Here is a 24,152-nt window from a genome sequence, read left to right as displayed (position 1 = left end):
CTTACAACCCACTTAAAACTAGGATTTTCTTTACCTACACCATAATCCTCATCATTATAGATGACAGTTGAGTTGTTTATGCATTTACTAGATTAGATATTCAGAAGCAGTGGTGCAATCACCACCTATGCATTACTAACACAATTCGGAGGAAGGTGGAGTGGTTCGAGATGGATGCCAACCAAAATGCCAACACAGGCTTCGTTTGTCATACCTACGTGGCACAGATGTATCATCCCTCACGGATGGCTTCAGTTCTTTACCTTCTGTCACCTCACAATTTGGATTATCCCATCTTAAACCAAAAGCTCACTTAATATGGCATTTTAAAAACTCATAGACTTCAGCAATCAGTAATGGAACTGGTTTAACGCCTTCTCATCCAGTTCCACTGCACAGAGCAGGAGGAAAAGAATGGTATAAAGTAAGACAAATCTCCCCAAAACGTTTATTTAGATGCTTTGACATTCCTTAAGCTACTGAGTAACGACCAAATTGGAAAGGGTTAAAGAAAACCTAGCATGCTTATTTTTCAGAGAGCACAGAACCAAACACAAACATGCACATCCATACATTATTGGATTTGCTGGTTTAATCAGCAAGTACCAGTGACTCAATTAGCCTCTTAGCAGTGCCTAAATGCCACTAATTCAGCCCGCTGGCTGCTGCAGCATACATATACAAGCTTGTCCCTTTAGATTTAGCAGTAACAGCACTGCTATTCTTCTCATGACAGCACTAGGGGCCCAGACAGTCTCCTTCTCTCTCTCTCTTTTTCTCTGTTCTGCCAACCACACAGAAAGAAAAGACCCCAGGGCTGACTGTGTGTGAGCGTTGAGTAGGAGGAAAAAGGAAGAGGGAGACACTATTTCTATTCATTTTACAGCTTCATCCATCAAAAGCCTATCTAAAAAAATGAAAAATGCATTCCCAGAAGCTCATGGTTTAGAGCAACACCCTAATAAGGTGTTAAAGAAAAGATACTGACCTAATCTTCAGCAGCCACATCTACTACATAGAAGTTTAACAAATTACAGAAGGTAGGGCTGAAGTACTACTTGATTCTATCTAGTCCACACTCCCACCCTTACTGGTCTGTTCCTTATATTGTTTGGTTTTAGGAAAGGATAAAGCACCAATATGTAAACCACACTTTTAACTGAAACTTTCATACCTTTGGCAATCTCAAATAATAATAATACATAATGCCAGTGAACAAACCAACCAACCAACCCTGACCTGCTTCTTCTGTACACTCAACAACACATTTGTTCAGTTAATTTTTGTGACTCTCCCTTATATAATGACTAATTTTCAGGCAGATTGATTCCCTGGTGAGTTGTTGCACATTGTGCAGCCATAAAAGCACTAGTGACAGTCAAAGAAGGTGACAGGAACAGTAGGCTGGTGTTAGGGCAGAAGCCAAAAGGAGTTTTGGCAGCAACTAGGTGTATGTCAAATTAAAGTGACCAAGCAACTACGGCTTCAAAAGTATTGACTCAGCATGAACAAAATGTGCTGTCAAAACACAACGTGTCAGAACTGAGCCCATCAGATCTATTTTACTTGATGACTATACATAGAATTACAGGTCAGGAGAAACACAGGAGATCCCAGAGGAGGAAAAAAAACCTTTGCTAATTAACTTACAGTGTGGAAAGAAGAGTATTCTTACCCAGAAAACAGAGCAAAACACACATGAGCTCTTCTTTCCATCATAATCCTTCTCACCACTTAAAAATGAAGGTTCATTTAAAAATGGTCAAAGGTGCGTTCGGTGTAGGTTTGAGAGCCACAACGTTTGCAAAAAGAGGCAATGTTGCTTTAAATCCCTCCCAGCAGCTTCCCAGCCAAAATCACTTGGCATCCAAAGGCTAGGTAGAAACTTGGCAACCACACAGGACTTCTACAATATTTGCAACATAAAATGAAACAAACAAACAAAAAAGAATACCCCTTTCAAGTACTAGACAGTAAACAGGCCTTGCACTCCCACTCCCCTTTCCTCATTAATATTCAACAGTTTAAAATAAAGATGTACCAAAAAACCTCCAGGGAATCCAGGGAATTCATTAAGTCTTCAGTATTTCAGTTCACCAGTCTCTGATTTCCAATCAGCTGAAACTGGAAAGTCATTACTTCAGCTGCAGCCCAGGTCAGAGGAAAGACTAATCTCACACTGACAAAGCTGCCAGATTTCAGGTTCAGGATGAATGCAGGATGGTTTTGGAATTATAAGGGGCTAAAGGAGAATGCAGTATCTTAATTAAGGAAAAGCAAACAACCTGTCCCCAGCAAACAAGGACATATACTCAGCTAGCATAAATCAGTGCTTTTTAGTAGAAGCCACTAGATCCACACAATATGAAAACTCTAAGTAGCATGGCAAAAAAAAAAGATCACGTTTCCTATTCTTGTACATATACTTGGATTTGATACTTTCTTTTGACGATCAGTGGATAAATTTTACATATCCTTCACACCCACCACCCCAAACCAACCACGAATACCTAGCTATCATCTCAATACAGATACTACCAAGACTATTCCAGAAGCAACACTAGCAAGAGTTCATACTACAGAACTCCCCCCGAACAAAAGCCCACATCTTTCCTGCACAAAGTGAGAGGAAATTGTTGCCTCTTAGGGAAACTCCATGGGAAGAGTGTGCAGAGACAATATCCTGCTTGGTGAATCCTGAAAGCCAAGCACAGCTTCTAAAAATGGTCACAGATTTGCAGGGCAGCTCCGTCTCTGTTGCTGTATCCACTGACCAGATCCCTGCTCCTTTCACTGCCTGCCTAATAAATCCCTTTATACGCTCCCGAAGCCAGCTGCTCCCAGAGCACCCCATCTACCAGGACTGCAGCTCCTCTTGCAACTTTGGCTCTACAAAAACAGTAGAAGACAACCATATCTTTGTCACAGGGCTTTTTTTGTTTGATTGTTTGGGGGTTGGGGTTTTGTTTCGGTGTTTTTTTATTTTTACATAATCAGAGCTCAGCCACCCAGGGTGCAGGTAAACTTCAATGTGATGATGCTTTCTTTTTTGAAGATGCCACAGAAATTATAAATTGCAGCCTGATGCTTGGTAAAAGCTGCATTTCCCTGAATACTGCAGTGAGCCAGCCAGAGGTTCTACCCAAATGGAGATCACAATCAGATAAAATGAAACTGAAGGCTGTTCAAAAACGTCATCTTGAGTAGGTGATGTTATACTGCAGCTTATGGACATTTTGTCTTCCCCTGTCAGAAAAGCTGGCTTGCTAATTTATGGGCAGAGTGGGAAAAGCAGAGGGATACAGACAGACACAGAATACTTAAAACAGGACTCAGAATGGAGACAAAGCTCCCCTTTCACCTCCTGCTGCTATTTACCATCTGGGATCCTGAAAAGGGAGTGATGGGTAGTTTTGTGATAGGTTTGGCAAGGGGCAGGACATTTAGGATTGTCTGTGTGTAACGAGGTCATGTGTCAGCGCCTTCGCAGCACATGGGAACACTACCCAAAAGAAGGTTCAACAAAAGGGTTGCCCTTGCTGAACTGGAAAGAAATTCTATTAAAAAATATCCTGGCGCCAACACAGGATCTTAATAAGATTAATAAATTTGAAGAAAGTGCCTCCAGAACCTAGCTTGAAAGAGCGCAGGAAAAATGAGGGAATGAACACATCCAATTAAAAGGTGGATGTTATTTATTATTACATTTTTAGAAGTGGTATGAGATTTAAAAGTAAAATGTAAACTCTGAATCACAGCATTTACACTTTTATTTGGAAACCAAACAGGTCAGTTGACTCCATGTGTTTTGTTAACTTTTGCCTTCTTGATACCCTTACATTGTGATTAGGAAGACGTCGACAGGAAAATATAAAATGTACTGCAACTCTGTGGAAAGGGGGAAGTACTTTGTCTCACAGTACTCCTTGACATTTTCACTAATAGTTGGGGTTGGGGTGGTGGAGATACAGCAAGGACTGAAATCTTAAGTGTAAGAACTGTAGTACTATTTTTCTTTCTAACACAGCTTTGGTTCACAGAAGCAATTTACAAAAGCAGTTGTATGAAATGAGGAGTTCAGGTTTAGAAATGTTTCTTCTGTTTTCAGAAAAGGAATTACTGATAGGGTGAATTTCCCATCATATGGTGCTACAGTAAATCTTCCAACAGGATCCTTTAATCACAGGACCGTAAGGAAACACGAACATCCTAGCCCTTTGCCCAGGCTGGATGTCTGCTGACTAAAGTGATTCTAACACCACTGCTACTGCAGACTGTAATCTGTGTGTTAAAGTGATTTTATATCTATACAAAATGCACAATGTGAGAGTCACTAGAACTACCGCAGTACCTTCTTATCCATGTGTCTCAAACTCCTGGTTAGTAGAACCCCCATTTTCAAGTCCAAAAGCTTTAAACTGGGGATGTCACTACTACACTATCGACTATACAGCAAAGTTAAAGGCAGCTTGTGCATTGTGGAAAGACACGTGAGCAAAATTTCTAACTCTACTTGCTGGAAAAATCAAAAAAGTTATGTCAGTTCCTAAAGAACAGATCCTTTGAATCAATCACTGGATAATACCTGTAAATCTGTGATGCAGTGATAAGTGAAAACGTTGTTCTTGTTCCTCCCCAGCCTTTCCTCCATGTATGTACATGTACACGTTCACCAATCGAAAGCTGGAGCCAACAAGCAGTAAAAGGAATCACAATCAGCATATTGCTATGAGACACAAACAGATGGACACTTTCAGTCCATCAGAGAATGGCTCTTCAACGTATCAGAGTTCACGATGGCTCAGTCCTGCAGCAGCAGAGTCGGGCTGCGACAAAAACCCTTCTACCATCCAACCACACTACCTGTTGCCCTTAGGAGCCACTGCTGAAGCTGCAGAGCACCACAGGTACTCCCAAGCATTTCTCTGAGTAAACCCTGCTCAACATCCTGCCACCCAGCACCCTTCTTCCCTGACCTCCCACATATTCCCATTGTGTCACCCTCAAAGTGCAGAAACCATCAGTGGTTGACCATAAGGAGAATGGGGGCCTTGAACAAACCACGGGATCACTGCATGCTATCACTGCCCCAAGGAGCAAGCTTTGCTTCTTAATAACAACAGATTATCATATTGAACGTCAGCATCCAACCTACACAGGCCATCCAGATTCTTAAACCCCTTCACTTACCACCTGACTACTGCCTAGAGATACTTTTCAAGACAGAGGCGGCAGCTGTTATGTAAAGTGCAACATTTAAAATAGTGCAGCTGGGAGGTCAGGGGAAACGCTTTGTACCAGAACAGCACCTTCCAAACCAAAAGCTGCGTTACAGCGTGGTGCTTCACAGCTAGATATCCTGCAGTCCTTCCAGGAGTTATCACTCCTGTTTCTTCGTGTGCATGTATAGTGGCATCCCTGGTATTTGGCAACTTCAGGAAAGGAGGTGGGGAGCGAAGAAGAGAAATACCCACAGGCTAAGTGCACAAAGTTAGCCAGGTTCTTCTCCAGAGACAGTATGCCTCAATGAGAACAGATGATAAACTTTGCTTTGCAGTTTGTATCTGGCTTTGATGTATCTGCCATCATAGGGATAAATACTATTTGTTGATGAAAATTGGTATCAAAACAGCAGAACTGCACCCAGATATACTAAAAATTGCAACGTGCCAGGATGCTAGACCATCTGCTGTGCTGAGCCAGAGGAAGGGAGGGTCACATACTTGTATCTGTCCTGGGATATGTTCAAATGTGATTTGGGGTTATTAAGGGAGTAATTTATAGAAATTAATCTTGTTTCCTCTGTGTCCTAAGTATTTGCCTTAATTCTACCATTCCTAGAGATTCTCACTCTGGGGGGGAGCGGAAGAGTGGGGAATTAAGGAGGGGAAGGCAGGAAGAGAAGAACCAACAAAACTAGCTGGAGTCTCAGGTGGTCCTGGGCCAGACTATGAGGGGATTCATTTAAACTCAACAGTGTTTTTCTTGTGATTTCACAATCTAACAAATATACTGGGCCTTTTGAACAAAGTATTTTCTCAGAAACAGTCCTCTTGCTTCAGTTATCAGTTCAAGAATACAACCATCAATATCAAACTGAGAAGTAATAAAATATGAAGCTACAGCAATCAATAATCTGATTTACAGTCTTGATGTATATATAAGTCATATGAATGGTGATACAGTAATGGGCGATACCACATCATTCCATAGCACATTTTCTCACCCTTAATGTTTTAAGAAACCAAACATAAGGCCACAAGACAGCACCATCCCGATATATAAATCAGAAGGGCAGGGATGGCCTTCCAAGTATCACAGAATTAAAAGGTGCCACTCTCACATGCTCAGATATTCCAGAGAAGATGTGAAATAAAAAGCCGCCACGTTTTGCACCAGCACAGAAGTATTCTTGTTTGTATTAATACTGAGTTACTTGCATCACTGCAACCCCACTGACACAGCAACATACTGACAGTCTGCAGTGGTGTAGAAATGCAACTTGTTCAGACAGAATGTGGAATAAAAGCAAATATTTAGTATCATGCAGGACAACCATATTAGGCAGTTACACAGATACTACTACATTGGTGTCTTCTAGCTACAAAGGCCAACAAATAAATAGCCTTTCACTCAAAATTTTAAGTACAAAAATCCTTAATTTTTTTCTTTTTTTTTTTTTAATCCATTATTCTACTCTGAGACAATAATCAGAGTTTTGCTTCGTCCCCACAGTTTTGAGAAGAGCTTTATAAATAGAGGGACACACACACAGAAGTACAAAGGTCAAACGCACTGGGCAATACTCAGTATTTGAAAATGTTACACAGAAAGGAGAAAAAAAAAAAAATCACAGTTTTGATAGTTCTGTGGGAAAAAAACTTAGCAAATTTGCAACAAAACTGTTAAGTAATTAAGGCAAGACACTTCACACATGAACTTAAACTGCTAATTAAATCCCCCCTGCTTAATTGACTAGATTTGCATATCATTCAGTGAGGAATGGGAATGGCTTGGGCATCACACAAGCACTTCCTTGTGCAGAAGGCAGCTAAGTAAAATAAGTTAAGGGTAATAAGAAAAAGCAGTGGCTGTTTCTGAATGAAACAACATTTTCAACTGAGATTTTCAACATTTTTTTTGTTAAGATCAGAACAAAACTGATTCCCATCAGTTAATATTCCAATAGTAACTTTCAGAACCCCAGCAAATGTTTTACAACCATCCTATTCCTCTACTTTAACCTGTGATCACTACTGTCTACTCATACATACACCTCTCTCTCACTCTCAAAAATGGGTTTACGTCCAAGAGAATCCATTTCTGCTCAAAAACCCCCGAATACCTCCATTTCAGTAACTGTAGGAGGAAAAATATCAATGTCTGCCCATTTCTGCCACTAAATTTAGCATGAATTTAAAGAAAGGTTTGAGAAAACTTTCAGACCTGTAGCAGGAAAAAAAACCCTTTTGGCTCTAAGATCAACTAAAGTCAAGGAAAACATGCAATTATCTGCCAGCTATATTGTTCATAAATGACCCAAAGTGTGCAGGATGAAACTAGTCTGTCAAAAGCCCTGCTCCAAGGGTGTTAAAATTATGAAATTTTTTTATTTTTTTTTTTTTTAATCTAAGTGGATATGGATTCAGAGTCAAGAACACAACCTTCCCGCAACAAAATGGTCTCATTGTTTCAGGCTGGTTAACAGACACAGGAAGACACTCCAGCAAAAGTTCATACCTACCCACATTTGGAAGGTTACCACTGCAGAAATGATGCTAACACACTTCCCTTTTCAAAATATGAGATTCTACAGCATTTGAAAATGCTGTGCAGGAAAATGAGTTCAGCATACAAACCAGAAATCTGCTAGGCCTGCAGCAGAGCACTTCCTTCTATCTCGAACGCTGTACTGATGTCAGAGAGATACTTTGGGCGTTGAAAAGTGTCGTTATTATTACATTATCAACTTCTATCATTCAAAAATAAAAACAATACGAAAGACTTATTTATCTCGAGGCAAAAGGAATTTATATACAGCCACCGATAAAGCCATCAGAACACTTCTGATGCCTGGGGTTGCACCATTACTAAAACAGGATTACGCGAGATCGCCATCAAGTTTACTACTTGTAAACTATCCTGAAATGAAAGGCCAGTGCTATGAGTTGTTCCTTTTAATAAACTGCTTCTCAAGTGAAGCTTCTTATACCAACAGTTCAAGAAGGAACTTTATAATCTAGCAGCAGCCCCCATTTATTCCAGAAATGTTAACACTCACAATCTCACAAACAGTAACAGGAACGGCCACAGGGTGAGCCTCACAGTGCTGGTGCTGAGATAGATGCTGCTGATACCACTGCCACACTAGCAGCTACAACAGAGACGCTGCAGCCTTAGGCCAGTACAATGCTCTGCTTTAGTATTTGCTTTGACAAATAAGGCTGAGTAATAAAATGGGGGGGTGTTGCATCTGCATTAAACAGGATTTAACACTAATCATTATTATGATATCTTTAATGAGACAAATACAAGCAAGGGTTTGAGATTTTTTTGTTTGACTGGTAGGGTTTTTTTTACCTTAAACTGTTTTTTAATTGATCTCCTGCTGACCTGACCAGGAAGGGGAACGAGGACTGCAGACGACTGAGCAAAGCCCAGTTATCCTTCATACTTTTCTACGTTAAGGAAATCTCCCCATCTGATTCTTGATTAACAATCACTGAGGCAAAAAAAAAAAAAAAATTTTTTTTCAACACTGGACTCCTCATTTGTTGCGCAGATTTTACTGCTCCCAGCTGAAGCAACATTATGTTAAGACTGGAGAAGCCACTTTTTTCCTTTTGCTAGATCACTTATTAGGCCAAGCAGAAGAAACTTAACTACAGCCAAATTACCTGCATCTAATACTGACCTGAGCAACTGAAGAATCAGGGCCATTTTTACATTCAAATCTCAGAAAGAAAAAGTAGATCATAACAATGTATCACACTGAGCTCAGGACTGTTGTGGAAGTTGGTATCACATCAGCTGATAGCACATTCCATTCACAGATATCGATAAGGAAATTTTCTTTTTTTACCTCAGCTCGTATCTTAAAAAAAAAAAAAATCCATGCTTTTATTTCATTTTTAAAAAGGTTCTGCAAGTCTTTCAAACATTAATATTCTCCCTAACAAAGCCAGCAGCTGCTCTGCCAGTCTGTGACATGGATGGTTTTGTTAAAAGGTTTTCATGTGGGGTTTTTTTTTTCAGTTCAGTGTGCTTTGCATATGAAACAGGACAGTTCCACACCCTCCACCCCCATTCCCTCCTAATCCAGAAGGGACCTTACTTCCTCCTTCTCAAACAAGCAGCTCATTCAGCAAAAGGGAAATCCCAAAATGCACTTGGGCAAGAAGCCTACAGAAGGAGCTTGAAAAAAAAAAAACACAAAAAGAAAACAAACACAACACAAACCAAAAAACAAAAACACCCCCATCCCAGAAAAAAAAGTCACCAGTCGGTCCAAAAGAGCAGGAAGAGGAGAAGCTGAGACAGTAATTATAAACTTACTTCTGCAAACTACTACTTTAGAACATGGATCTGCCATGCCAGCCATTTAAAAAGTTTTTTCAGGGTAGCAATTGAGTTTTGGGCCTACAGAACTGCACTTCTCCCCTGACAAAAAAGAACTTACAGAACGCCAATTTAGAGAATCTTGTACATGATTACTGAGGTAGATTTTGCGGGGTGAATTTGGAGCAACTGAATTTTTACTTCACAATTACAATCTAATACAAAATTTGCTTCCATTTTTTAAATGAAAACAAAAATTAAGCAACCTTTTCTTACTTAACAAATTTGTTTGAAACGGGATCCATGTGTCTCCGTATTTCTTTTCCCTAAAACCTTGTGCTCATTTTGTGACATCAAAACAGTCTACAGCAATTAATTCTGATGTCACAGGGGATTCTGATTTTGACTGAGGGAGTAAAAAAGTTCAAAAGGGAGGGGGGGGCCTAATTAATAAAAGAGTTTTTTTCTAGAAAAAAAAAAAACAGAAAAAAAATAATACAGCAACTTCAATGTAAGGGTTTTCACATCTGTTAAGATGGGATCCAGCTGCTCTTTAAGGAGAACATGAATGAGCATCCCTCTTAGAAACAAAGAAATAGATGAAGTTTAGCATGAATCTACTGAAATGAAATCGAGTTATAATAAGACTGCACCAATAAATTAGTCCAGCTAATAAGGGCAAACTTGATAAATTTTTAGAAACCTAAATTATAAATTTGCATGTAAATTTGCAAGAGTAGAATTTAAATGTAGAAGCAGACTTCTGAAAATATAACCTCTGATCAAATCCCATTAATTACTCTAGATTTTCACTTGTAAAAATCTCAGCAGAATTTGACCCTCAAATTATAGCCAGGGAGGAAAAACTGGCTGCATTCATAAGCTATGACAAGTGATTTCCACTCTAAGACACTTTTTGATAAACTTGGACCAAGTCCATTGACTTCACTGGAGTCAAACCACAGAGCAAAACAACCGCAGAGCTCGATCTTCCCTGAATTAAAGCAAGGCATCAGGTCCAACAATGACTATAATTCAGGGTCTTTTTCAAAGAAGCTCCTATTTCTTCCATTTGAATCAGTTCCTGGCAGTTTGCATAACAGCACAACTACGCTAATGTCAAGTGGATTATAAGAATAATACCACTGCATACCAGGCAAAATAAACTGATTAAAGACACTCAAGGTCTAGACCACAGAGTCATTTAAAATATTCTCTGTCTTCTATAATGCTAAAAGTTAAACCTCATCTACACAACTATAAAAACATAAATATAACTCTACACATTAAGGCAATTCAGTAATTTAACACAAGTGATGGGTGTTTACACAATACTCAGTGATACCAGGGGAAGATATTCCTGCTGCTAACTTCCCACATACCCTCCCTTTTGTTAGCATAGCTTCTCCTATAGCTACACTTGAACCCATAAAGCTCTACAAACAAAACCAAAATCTAATGAAACAAAGAGACACTGCAATGTTTTTCTTAGCAATTTCTGTGTCATTGACTCATTGTAGCTTTTAAAGACTGGCCTGTCCTCTAGTTCATAGAATTAGAAGCTGCTGTCAGAAGACTGAGTTGGTTGTGCAGCACAGCGTGGAAACTACAGGTGGGGCAATAATCCATAGGCTGCTATTACTCGTAATCTGGTCGACATGTGAAACCACATCTCACACTCCAGCTCCTTCCCACTCTTCCAGAGTAGTATGCATGTGTCTCGTAACTGGGAAAAAGATATGTAACATTTTTCATCCTGAGCACTGAACTGCTAAACTCAAAATAAAGCGAAGCGTGACGATCTGTACAAATGCAAATGTCCCAAATGCCAAGACTAACATTTCTAAAACCTAATTCAACTCTTTCATTTCTTAGCTGCAGGCCGTTTACTGCCACTCCTTTTTTCCACCCAAACAAAAGACGAAAGGGATGACTCAAAGCAACTTGAATTTCAAGCTAAAGCCACAAAGCACTGAATGCCTGATCTTTAATATTAAACAGGTGTGCAGATGATATTCATTCAAGCCTCATCACAGCTAGGTTAATTGTTAAAAATACTGCAAAAAGACCAAACTTACTTAAAAGACACATGGATAAGTTAATGCTATAAATAATGATGCAAGTCATATGGTAAATACAAGCAAATAGTAAGTTACAGCACTGCCAACACCTCTATTCCTTTTCCCCTCCAAATCACCAATTTTTCTATTTGTATTCACACAATTTATATAATAAAATTATATCATAATTTAAAATATAAAAATTATATGCTAATATATCGGGGGGGTTCCTTTAGAATTTAGTACTATCACATACACAATCTTTGCTTGAAAATCAATAGGGCTAAAGAAGGATCAATGAAGCCACTATAAAAAAGATTTTCACAGAAATATATTTCTAGGAGTTAAGTTTTTAAAAAAGGAACTCCTAATTTGGGATTCTGTGAGGGCCAAGGCCTTTGAACGCATCCACTGATCAGTATAATGGAGCACTTCACACCACTTCACTACTTACATCCCTATCTACTGCTGAACATGCTCCAAAGATTATTTGGCCTCACTGGTTTTGCAAAAAAATACACTGTTGTGGGGGAAAAAAAAAAAAAAAAAAGGCAAAAAACCAAACAAAACTAAATCTTTGGGTATATTAGTGCAAGGACTCATCGTATGGCATGTTTCTTGTTAGTGAATGGGAACAAAGAAATACCAATAACGGACCTGATGCTGCAGTTTGTACTCCTTTGAATCTGATTTACTTCTCACAGCAGCTCCGCACTGCTCTAAATACATTTATTTCAAAGGAATATTTCTAAATCATACCAGCATGGGTGAGATAATTCACACCCACTGAATAAACTGAAACTGCTAGTGGGGAGTTAAGAATGGTGAAGTCTCTTTTTTTTTTTCTTGAATGACACTCCATTATCTTTCAACTCATAAGTTTTTCAACTGTGGAATGATGGTACTTCAGAAAAGCATGCTTAACATATAATTTCATGAGAAATTCTTAACAACAAAAGTATAAATCTGAAATCCATGACATCAACGAAGGTTACTGAAATCAGACCACATTGTAGCCTTAATATTGTCTATTTTCTGCCTTTCTAGCCCATTACTCTGTATAAAAGCTATAAAACTTATTTATAACTGGTATAAATATGTCACCCTGAACAATCTTGAGGATTTTTGGTTCGGTTTGGGGTTTTGTGGGGGGGTTTTTTTGTTTTTTTTTTTAAAGGTGCTTGTCAAAAATAGAGAATCTAGAGAAATTCAGTAATTACAGAAGGTTTTAAAATTATTTTAAGTAATTAACTGCTTCTAATTGGTGCTACTATAATCTCTGTTTTAGTAAGCAGCAGAATCTCCGCTTAACCTGTATTTTTTAATACTCAGCAGGATTAATTTTGTTAACTAGATCCTGGGAACAGCACCTACAAGCGTTACATATGCAGTCCAAGATATGCAGCACTCCAGTATTACATAATAATAGAAAGAAAATTACTATAATGATCCTATTTCTGCCATGTGAACTGCATGGACAGCTCTTGAGATGCGTGCAGCCCCTCCACTGAAACGGATAAGGGTTGTGCTGCCAGATTTCAGACTGCACGATACAGTCACACAAATAACCTCATGCAGAAGTTCACATTTAAGCAAGAAGTTACTTTGGCCTCTTCAAGTTCAATAAACGCACTTGACTGCAGTAGCTTTTTTCTGTGTTAAAGTGACACAAACCAGTTTAATTTTGCTGAAAAGCAGCCGGGAAGTTTCTACTAAATGGTCAAAGATTACTAAGAGCAGCATTACCGAAATATTTTAGACTCTTTCTTCACTGACAGAATTGGGAAGCCTCACCATCATTATCTACTGTTTAATGGTAATAAAGGCAACAACTTCTTATGGAAAATCTAAAAACTGAAAGAAAATATGTGGTCCTATTGGCTATTTTAACAGTACCACTGGCACATAACACCAAAAATCCAGCTTGAGTACCTGGCTGACTCTACCTGGGTATGAAGAATCGGAGCCTGTAACACAGGAATGTAGGAAGTGGAGGCAGCAGGGGACTTCATAAAAATGCAAGATATGACAGTGAAAAGATATGAAATGGTTTTTCTTCCAACCCTAACAGATGTTGTCCAATTAAGGATGCAAATAAATCACCCTCTGCATTGCGAGTCAGAAAACACATACATAAAAGCTTTCTAAATACATTTCAGTTTAAACTTGCATAATTCTCCCAGTGGAGAAATCATCTTCAACTTATGTAATCCTTAGAAAGAGACATTATTACACACAATTCTGTGCCACTAAGAAACAAGGAAGACACATCTCTAGAAAAGAGGTGCACCCACACACAATTAATTATATGGGTGTGGAGGGAACAGAGGGGAAAAGCTGTAACAGGGACGCAAAGACCAGAGTCTGCTGTTTCCACAGAGACTGATCTGTAACCAAGCACAAGGGGCTGCTCCCCTTTCACCAGCCAGAACTGTCTGTTATACTTAACCCAGACTTCCGAACACTTGATATCCTGTCTGCTATTTCAATGCCCTTACTCAATGTTTCAGACAGACATTACACAAACTGGCTGGTGAAAAGGGTTGAGAAACCAAGAAGCAATCCAAGTCAATGACCTTATTCTATAAAACGATACCATTGACTGAACAGAGGATGAGGAACAAAGCACAGGGGTACACGTCTTCTGAATATATCTCGGAAATCTGCCACAGGAAAAGACAAGCACTAGGCTGTATCTTATTTTGTTTCTTATTTTGTTAATGTTGCTGCTGCCTTTTACTTCTTAAAGCCTAAGCAATTCTTGTGCTTCCTGCAAGTGATTCTCATACCAAAACAGAAACAGCTTCAATTAAAAAAAAAAAAAAGCAAGCAAACCAGAAAACCAAACATAAAAGTCACATTTTCTCCAAAACATGTGCAAAGGTAACTGTACATAAATCAATAAACAACAAAGCCAGAGACCAAGTTATTGATTAGCTCCTTTGCTGTTTATCTCCAGTATACAGAATGATGCTGCAATTTTTACATACACACAGAATCTCTATCCTCATGTATGTTTTCCCTGACTTTTTAAATAAGACTGTTAAAACAAGTAAAGACTATTTAACATGAGTAAGGGTGGCAGGACCTGTCTCATTTAACAGAACATATGACTGTGCAGCTTATCAGGCTGCTTTAATACGCATTCCCTGCTTGGAGAAGCCCAATTTTATGTGATAGCAACCAAACCATAGATAGAGCCAACGATAAGAGCTCCACACATGGGAATTCCCATTGGCTTCCAGAAGAGCTCTGTGTCCATGAAACACTGACAGGATCAGAGCTCGAATTTGTATCGGTGTTTTTGTTACCTCATCCAACCAAAAGTCCAAGTAAAATAATTAGCTCAGTGCAGAGTGGCCAATCTCTACCAGCCAGCAGGCTTGCCCAATACCAGCAATACGCACTCTGGAAGAACTGCCCCTGCACCTGATACAATTCTGAGGCCAAGTTTACGGTCCTTGAACTTGCATCAGAAAAAAAGGCTGACCCTTATCCCAACTTCAGATGTATTTCCTCATCAGTAAAAAAATAAGATGAAAAAAATAACTGACAAATCCTAAATAGAGGGAGACCCTTAAAACCTGGCCTTGCGTGTAACGACCAGCAGACAAAATCCTTTTAGTCTGAAGCCAGGTCCCTGCTGCAGAAACTATCGCCCCATTCAGTAAGACCCATCAGGATCAGAGCACCAGTTAAGGGGTCTGAAACCAACACCTCGTTCATGAGCAAAATGAAAATACTGCAGTAGCAAAACTACAGGTTTCGCTCCCAGCTTTGGCACAGTCCTGTAAATGCCAGGTGAGGCCACAAACTTCATGAATCTACTTTGACTCAACACCGATATATTCTGGTGTAGAATCTGTCCCTTTATTCTGTGACTGCAAGTACTGTCAGTCAACACAGAGGAAGAAGTCCGATCAGTCTTCTGTGGTTTGTGGGTGAACTGGTTCCAATTACTAAGCCAGCTGATTGTTTGAGTGACAACTGTAGAACTAGCCCCAAAGCTTCAAATTAACCTCATATGTTCCAGAAGATATGAGAACAGGTGATTTTAGTAATAATCTGAATCTCTACACTGACAATAAAATATTAAAAAAGACATACAAGACTGCACAAGGTGTAAATGAGGAAGGTAAGGGACCAGAGCACATCTTTTGAGGGCAAACTTGCTTTTCTAATTATTTTCCAAGAACATACATGCTGACTGTATTAGAGACTGAGAGTGGAATAGCATTTTAAAAAGTGGTGCAGATTTACAAATGTGTATTACCTAGATTCAGAAAACATATGCAAACAAAGTAGGTATTATCCAATTAAAAGTATCATTAACACACATACTGTAATTGACAAATTTAAAACAAAACCACACTATATTACTACATTTTAAAGTAATACTTCCTGTACGTGAAGGTCAATTTGAATAAAGTGTTCTATGGTCACTCACCTAAAATAGATTAGGGTTTCTAACGACAGAGTCTCTACAATTCAAAGTTACTTTTGACTAAGGTCTAATTTCTTTCCAAGAAATCCCTTTTGGATTTAGCGTAACAGTTCCATGACAATTCCTTTTAAACAAGAGTTACAGTGTCAAGTTCAAAGTTCGCTGTCTTTTTTAGAAAAAAACACATGAGAATTAAAAATTTTTCTGGGTCCAAGTACTGCTCGTATTGAGACACAATTCTTTGTGCAATGGCAAAGCAGTCTGGCCAGCTAAGCCAGCAATGTGAGTTCCAATCATCAGTTATCACCAGTAACAGACAGCCGGCCCACTCCTTACTGCAGTCGGTACCATTCAGACCCCTCAACTTTGGCAAAATAACTTTGCCAATAGTTGAAAATAACACGAGTTTTCAGTAAGAATGGACAATGCATCTCTTTAGATACCCAAATCTTGCTTGGGCTCAACGACCTAGATGTAGCGCCAAAGCTCCCCCTGTTCTAGCAGTGTTGAGAATCAAGGAAGGTGTAGATAAGGTACGAGTGGCTGCCAGAATTTTAACCACTGCATTGTCTAGACACGCTCTGAGCAGCCTCATACAGACGCCTCCAGATGCTTTTACAACACTGATCTAAACGCGCCTCTCAGCAAGTGAAAACACACCCTCATCGGTCGGTCAGCTCAAGCTAGTGATAACCATGTTCATATCCTGGCAGAGAGACCAGGTGTCAGGCTCCCAACACATCCAAAAAATAAACTGTGTTTACATACATCTTCAAAGCACGCTACTGTTTGGGCAGAACATACGCCCAGGCCCAAAACCACAGAAATGGAGAGGCAAGCGAGACAGCCCAGACAATGAAGGGAGAGGCAGATGTTTAAATATTTCAGGCAGTGATTTTCAAAAGAAGACACTGCACGTAATTCCCTCCCTAATTCAGGAGGACTAAACTCTGGAACTATTCTGGGGCAGCGGAGAGCCATAGTTGACTCAACATCATTAGATCATTATTTGCAGCATATTCTTTGTCTAACACACATGCACGTACCTGCTTCTTTGTTCTCGATCTACAACATCTATAAAACCGTTCGCACGCTTGGGGAAAAAAATGCTGATGTCTGCTTAAACACTGACATCTCCTCAGGTACATGGGATCTTGTTTAAGCGTGGTGTTGTTTTTGAAGTTCAACTTTTAAGTTGCAAAAGGATTCTGAACTAAACTACTGCCTCAAGGCTTCCAGATTTTTGTTTTAGGGACTTCAAAATTTCTACTGGAGAATCTGTAATATAATTCTTGAACATCAGGTAAGAGAACAAATTACTTCATTGCTCCATGGAAAAAACAATTGAAACCTCAGCTCTTAGGCAAAATTTTCCAAGAGTATTTATCAAGTCAGTTTGTACCAACAAGAATTAAATCCAGCCAACAGTCTGAAAGCCAGTGAATAAAGTCAGAATCTCTCTGCTACACCTACCATAGGATATATGCTATTAACAAATAAATAAGGTTACTACTGCTAGGAGACAGGACTTTTGGATACAGAAAGATGCACATTCTAGCTCTACTACTGCAGCATTTCAAGTGTACCCACAGCAACCGCTGTGCAGCACCTAAAAGCCCACAGCTCCCCTACACCTTGGTCCGTGCTGCGCTATTTCACTTCCAGCAAGTTTTGTTCTTTGATTTGGCTGCACACTTGACCTGGCTAAACCTTACTCCAGCTGAGAAAGCTGCATGTTGTGGCAGCACCGGGTTGGTAGGCATTGTGAAATAAAGTGGGAGGCCTTATGTGCTCATTTGTGTGTCAGTACCCAGAATGCTGCTTCTAGCTTCCAGCTACTTCATAGAAGTGCTGCTGGGACTCGAACCGTGGGAACACTGCAGTGCTAGTGTGTGTGGGTGTGTTCACACGTGTGCAAGGAGAGCTCTCTTATTCTCTTAGGGTCTGATCACACACTGTTTTGCTGAACGTACAGATGTCTGGCACACAGGTAGGAAATATGAAAGCACTGTCAAAACGTTGCTAGGTTCAATATTTAAAAATAAAATTTTAAAAAAGCGTTCAGAAGGGACAGAGTTGAACCCACCCTCCTTTACTGGAAATAGCAACCAACAAAGCCTTCAGGCCTGCTTTTTGAACTAATTCAATCACAGCGGAGGCATACTGCTGTTCAGAAAGCAGGGAGCTGTCTGTCACAGAGAACTGGAAAGAGAGTATGAGAGACACACCAAGGCCATATCTATACCCGCAAGTGAACACTCAACATGCACCAGCTGCTGAGCTCAAGAAAAAGGCTTTGGCACTGATGACAGATTTCTAGGACCCTGTTTTGCAACCTTGTCAGGTTATTCACATTTTAGATTTCTAGAAATACCCCAGAATGTAATGGCTGTGCCCCATGTCACTAATGGTTGATGAAATGAGAGACAGGTAGGGAAACAGGACACCCACTCAAGTAAAAGCTGTGTTGGTGCATGGAGACTCTGAAAGACCAGAGAGAAAACAAAGCAGAAAAAAAACTCTGCATGAGGCATGCGAGAAGGTGGAAAACCCAGGGAAGGATGCAAAGTCCTTCCTGGAGAAGTTATCATATGGCTCAAGAAAAGAAAGTGCTCTGGGAAAGTGGCAGGTAAGTGAAAGAGGTCATTCACTCATCCAGGGATCAACAGAGAGGATACAAAATTCAAAATTTTAGAAGAGGGTAAGGAAAGTGGCTGAGGCCTCTATGCTTCCTGCTCTAGCAGGGGCTGCAGCTGTCACAATATCCTCCGGTTTCTGGTTAAGACCCTTTGCTGATTTCATACAGATCCAGACGAAAGCTGCTTCTGCAAGTGGCAAACCAGGCAACATGCATCTTGTTCAACGAACCAGGGTAACTGAGAGACAGTATTTCTGCATCTGTGTATCTATCTCTCGATACTGATGAATAGATGTGCACAATAGATATTTGATGAACATAGAAATACATGTTGGAAATGAAGTATCTCGGTAAAGCTATGCCTTGTAGCAATGCTTTAAAACCACACCAAGGAAAAAAGGGGAGGGGAAAAAAAAAAGAAAAAAAAGAGACAGGAAAAAAAAGGCAGTTTTGCCAGTACGCTGAATCTGCAACAGGGGCTTGTGCCAACCCAGCTCCTCCATTTAAGTCAAACCCTTAAAAGGCAGAGTTGTGCTGGCAGAAATCTACGTACCTCACCACATGAACCTCATGAAGACACACAAAAAGGTCAAAACTCACTGCTTCAACAGCCATAAGAATGGTCACATGTATCCCATGCTACCATCATACTAACAGAGCCCCAGGGAAAACAACGCACAAATCGATGTGTACACACACACGCACATAAATAAATGGAGAAACTGATAAAAAACCCGTTCTTGAAAGTAGAAGACCAAGTATCTGACACAGCAGATTACAGCACACACCACACACAAACACCTCTATATAAAATAGAACAAAGCAATGCAGAGATCTACATCAAAAAGGAAGACCACCACAAAGACACATATGCTTCACCCTTTCATCCAGAGACAGACAGACACAGAGCCCAACAGACACACAAAACCCACACAGACTGACAGTAATTAACACAAACACGCAGACATGGGACCATTCTTTCATTTCCTTACTAGGCATCTAAACTTTACTCCAATGTTACTTGCCCCTGGCCACAGCTTACCAATCTTAGAGCCTGATTAAATCTCTCCGTAATTATCTGCACACACTGCTACAACACAAATGACCTTAGCATATGATATCCGTTGGCTAAGCCCAATGGAAAAAGACTTCAGAAAAAGGAAGGATAAGCGTACAAAACTCTGCCAGCACTATCAGGGGCCTCCTCAAGACTCCACCAGATTAATAGGAGAGCCCTGAAGACAGCTCAAAAGCCTTGAAACTTAAGCCCAGTTTTGCATAGGATGTATGATACAGCGTTCTTTTTTCTCTACCCCATCATCCAAGCACACACCACTCTCTTCCTCCCCATCAAACTCCTCGCCACCTCCCAAATGAACCTGTGTAGGAGACTTAACATTTTATGTGACGGGTTTTTGGCCGAATTTTCTGATAAATAGATGGCCACAATTTCCTTACATAATTCTGGGCGTCCATTATTAGGGATCATGAATTCACTCTGCAAGAAGTGCTACGCTGCCTGCAGATTTTGGAGGCTGGGGGAAGCGTGCCTGCCATGTTCCGAACTAGGACCTGTTAAACGGCCACCAAAAGAATCAGGCAAAGTCAAGACTTAGTAATCTTATCCTGTTCTCCCCCTGCAACCTCACCTGGGGTGTTGGATAAATCGTACAAGTGAAGAGAATGCCGTAAAAGCCTTGTAAGAAAAGGAAAGTACACCTCTCCTCACATTCATTTTAATAAAACTCTGGAAATGACCAAGCTAGGGACGCAGTACCTTTTAGGAGCAAGAACGTGGAGACTTCTTAATTTTGCTTCCCAAACGAAGCACCCCCTAGAAAATTCACTTCCCAAGGCGAAAAATGCCTCCACTTTCAGAGCCGTACTCTCCTCTCGGAGACATGCATATACATCTTCCCCACCATTCCATCTTAGCACATGACTGACGGAGAATAGACAAGCCATTAAAAACACATCCACCTCCAACCACGGAGATAATGTGGCTCATTACAGCCGAGCTTTGTCACAGCGGTTCTGACACTCCTGCGGGAGGAAAAGGAGGGGCGAGGACAAGGATTGAAACGGGGGCTAAGGACCAGACCAGGAGAGAAACTGGAACTTGGAACGAGTGAGAGTCTACTCCTTAATCAAAAAACGCAGTCGAACGGGATAACTAGGCCTCTTAGGCTGGCTGTAGGAACGGCTGCACTGTTTGCGCAGGGTATTTTAAAAATCCTGGGTTTTGGTCAGGTATTTTTATTGCTTTTTTTATAAATAAATGCTCTTATTGAAGTCTGAGTGTGCGTCTGCCCCTTTAAACAGGTGTTTGGTGAGTTAATGAAGAATTTTACTGAACATTCTCAGTGGGCTTTAAACGTTGCTTCTCTTTATGAGGCTTGTGTCATTGCCCGTCCACTCCAGACACGCCAAACCACAGAAAACTTCGGAAATCTCTAGCAGATGAGGCAGAATCCAACCAACAAACCTGCAGTATAGAAGTAAGCAAGAGTTTGCTTTAACCTTATACTGGGGGCAGGGCGGGGGGGGAGCAGGAAGCAAACTGCGCATCCCACAGCCCGTTGTCCCCTCGCCAGCCAGCTAGCCAGACATCCCGGTGTCTGCAGGCGAGTCCTCAAGGCCTGGTGGCACCGCTGCCCATTGATCAGGACCGGTGCCAGATGCCAAGGCTGCCTCCCACGCACACACCGGGGATTCTGGGATCTAAAGGCAGCTCAGACTGAAAGAAAAACAAAAGACACCTAAAAAAAAAAAAAAATGTGCTTTAGCTGTCTGGCTCAGCACGGCATGGCATACCTTAAGGGGCTGCTGCAGCTGGCCCTAGACAGATTCATTTACCGAATGTATACAGAATCCAGCATACAAAAGCCCGTCTGGTGGGGAGATTCAGACTCCACAGGGATACTCGAAAAGCAGAGACTTCTCCATTCCCGTTCCGCACACTTAATCTCAACACCAGTAACCTGCATTAATGTCAGGATTTTTTCTTAGCAGCCACATTTTATTTCAGCACAAGCATTTAAACAATTTAGCCCCCACCTCCATCTCTGGAGGCACGCGGTTGAACAGAAAATTGTATATATTTGCGCCTAGAGAGATCAGTAACTTATTTTTTTCTGCCTTCTTCCTTGTCTTGACCCCTAACTGAAGCTCTGTAAAACGCGAAATCACATACTTCCTGCTGAAGTCTGGAGTAGCGTGATGGCTTTCAAAGATCAGGTTCCATGTATACTAAGAGATGCAAGCACACATATATAATTTAAACAAACTCCAACTACCGTGTTCAGAACGCAACCAGAGAAAAAAAGGTGCCATCTCAAACACTGCTCGTCTACATTAACACACACGTGGTGAGAATTAAGAACACGATTAGATTGCTAAATGAGTCAAAGGGAAAGCAGCTGGTAACAAATTGGGTGTATCAACGAAGGTTACCGAAATTATAGAAAATTCTTTTCTTCCCCACCCCCTTTAAAATTAAAGGCATCACTTACCCTGGGGGCTTTCCTCTTGTATTTGTTGTTATAGTCAAATTTTTCTTTCATTTCATCTAAGAGCTGGCCCAGTCTAGCTTTCTCCTCTTTCCCAGTGTAATCCTGGCTGAGGAGGATATAGGATCTCCAGTTTGCAGAGTCAAAGCCCCAGTGGCAAGTCCTGTTTTCCAGCGATTTGTGAGAGTGGACCACAAATTTGTGAGGTGGGTACATCAGCCTGCAGTCCAAGCACTGGATGCAGGCAGCGCTAGGGTTACTGTAAAGCTCTGGCACCAGGAGTCCCTTACACTTCCCAAAGCACTCATGATACACCTTGAAGCTCTTCTCTGTGAGCTCCAGCTCAATCGTGCTAGAGAATTCCTTCTTGCAGTGGGGAGGATAGGTGCCACCATAAAGCAAGGCGTTACAAAGCCTCTCAGCATCAGTTTTAGTGATGAGCCCGCAGGAAGGAGCGGAGAAGGGCAGGATGCCCATGACTTTGAGGATTTCCAGCTGGTCAGCAGTGCATCTGGAGCAGTAAATATGTAGCTCATCACACACCGAATTAATCTGCTGCAGGGAGAAGTCCCTGAGCACCGAGTTCAGGATCTGGGGCAAGCAAAGCCGCTTTTCTCCACCCACCACGAAGCAGGAGATGGTTTCCCCTTCCAGGATGGTCTCGCACCTCTCTGTGGATCTGTCCGAGGGCATGAAGAAGGGACCAGGCATTACCGGAGGAGGCTGGATAGGGGGCAGATGCAGTACAGGTTCTGCTGGGTCTTTGCCATTGTCTTTCTTGTACATCTCCTGTGCCCATCGTGCTGAGAAAGCAGCAGGGCCACCCAGGGAGCTCATAGAGCTCAGATGAAACTGTTCCAAGGTCTTCTGCAGTCCTGGATGAGGCTGGAAGCTGCTTCTACTTACAGTCTCCATTTTTTAGTTTCTATTCCCAAAACAAACAACAAAAATCCCCAGTTATCTTCCACCCTGGTACAAATCCACTTAAGGGATTTTTTTTTTTTTTTTAAGAAAAAAAATACGAACAAAATAAAACAACCCACCCTTATTTTTTTTCTCCTTCCCACTCAGGTTTAACAATCCACTAACGGAATAGGAAATAAATCCTTTTGTATGCGTGTCTCTCTCTCTTCTTTCTTTTCTCTTGGTTCGTTACAATTTCAAAACCTCCAAGTCTCCAAGCTGCCCCGATGGAGCAGAGAGTCACGGCAAAAAGAGGTCTTCATCCGAGCACTCACCCCCTCAGCCAACCCCCCAGGCAAACCAATCCCTCCTCCCACACCTCCACCACACACACACACTCACTCACTCACACACACACACACGCCACCCACAGAAATACAAAAAGTCTGTGCCACGCTCCCAGCACCACGGGCTCAAATATGTTCTGGCGGCTGCTGCTTCTCTGCAGTAATCACCCTTCTGTCCATATCCACCGAAAGGAAGGCGCGGGGGAGGAAAGTAAAAAGCAGGAGGAGGAAGAAAGCTTGGGCTGTGGAAGGGAACAACGCAGAAGAAAAGGAAAAGGCCCAAATCTCTGGCACTTCCAAGACGGCGCGGGGGCTTCGGACGGGCAACGAGCAGGCTCCCTTCCCCCTCGTGGTCCCTCAGCTTGATCTGGGAGGACTCCTCGTCTCTCGCTTCGCCTTCCTTCCCTTATTCCTCTCGGTCTTCTCGGCGTGCCGTGGGGAGCCGCGGTAAGAGAGCGCACATCCTCCCAGCTCCTCTTTCCAGCGGAGACTGAGAGTGCCTGAGAGCTGAGCTAATGCAGGCTGGCTCAGCCTCCCTCACTCCTCCTCCTCCTCCTCCTCCTCCTCCTCCCCCCCTCTGTTTGTTGGTGTCTGCCTCAGTCATTGCATCCCAGCCAAGAATGTGACCAACTCCCCAGGCCGGGCTCTTCCAGGAACAGCGCCCGCCTCCCCCCGCCGCGCCGCGCTCGGCTT

At 41.4% G+C, this 24,152-nt stretch overlaps 1 protein-coding gene across 2 annotated transcripts in view; it reads right to left on the bottom strand.

Annotated features, from left to right (window-relative positions):
* SKI (SKI proto-oncogene) overlaps nucleotides 1-24,018 on the bottom strand; it is a 115,445-nt gene extending 91,427 nt beyond the window's left edge. The window contains exons 1-2 of one of the 2 annotated variants that reach the window (XM_026862514.1): nucleotides 23,253-24,018; nucleotides 22,213-23,134 (exon numbers count right to left, since the gene is read on the bottom strand). In XM_026862514.1, the coding sequence (XP_026718315.1) occupies nucleotides 22,213-23,124 (912 nt within the window). In that variant the 5' untranslated portion in view covers nucleotides 23,125-23,134; nucleotides 23,253-24,018. Of the gene's footprint in view, nucleotides 1-22,212 lie in introns of both variants that reach the window. The other variant, XM_026862513.1, reaches the window with a different exon arrangement.
* Between the last annotated feature and the right edge of the window lie 134 nt (nucleotides 24,019-24,152).

The sequence above is a fragment of the Athene cunicularia genome (genome assembly GCF_003259725.1).
Source record: "Athene cunicularia isolate RWA chromosome 21 unlocalized genomic scaffold, athCun1 chr21_part1, whole genome shotgun sequence".
Taxonomy (NCBI): domain Eukaryota; kingdom Metazoa; phylum Chordata; class Aves; order Strigiformes; family Strigidae; genus Athene; species Athene cunicularia.
This window is presented reverse-complemented; position numbering and strand designations above follow the sequence as displayed.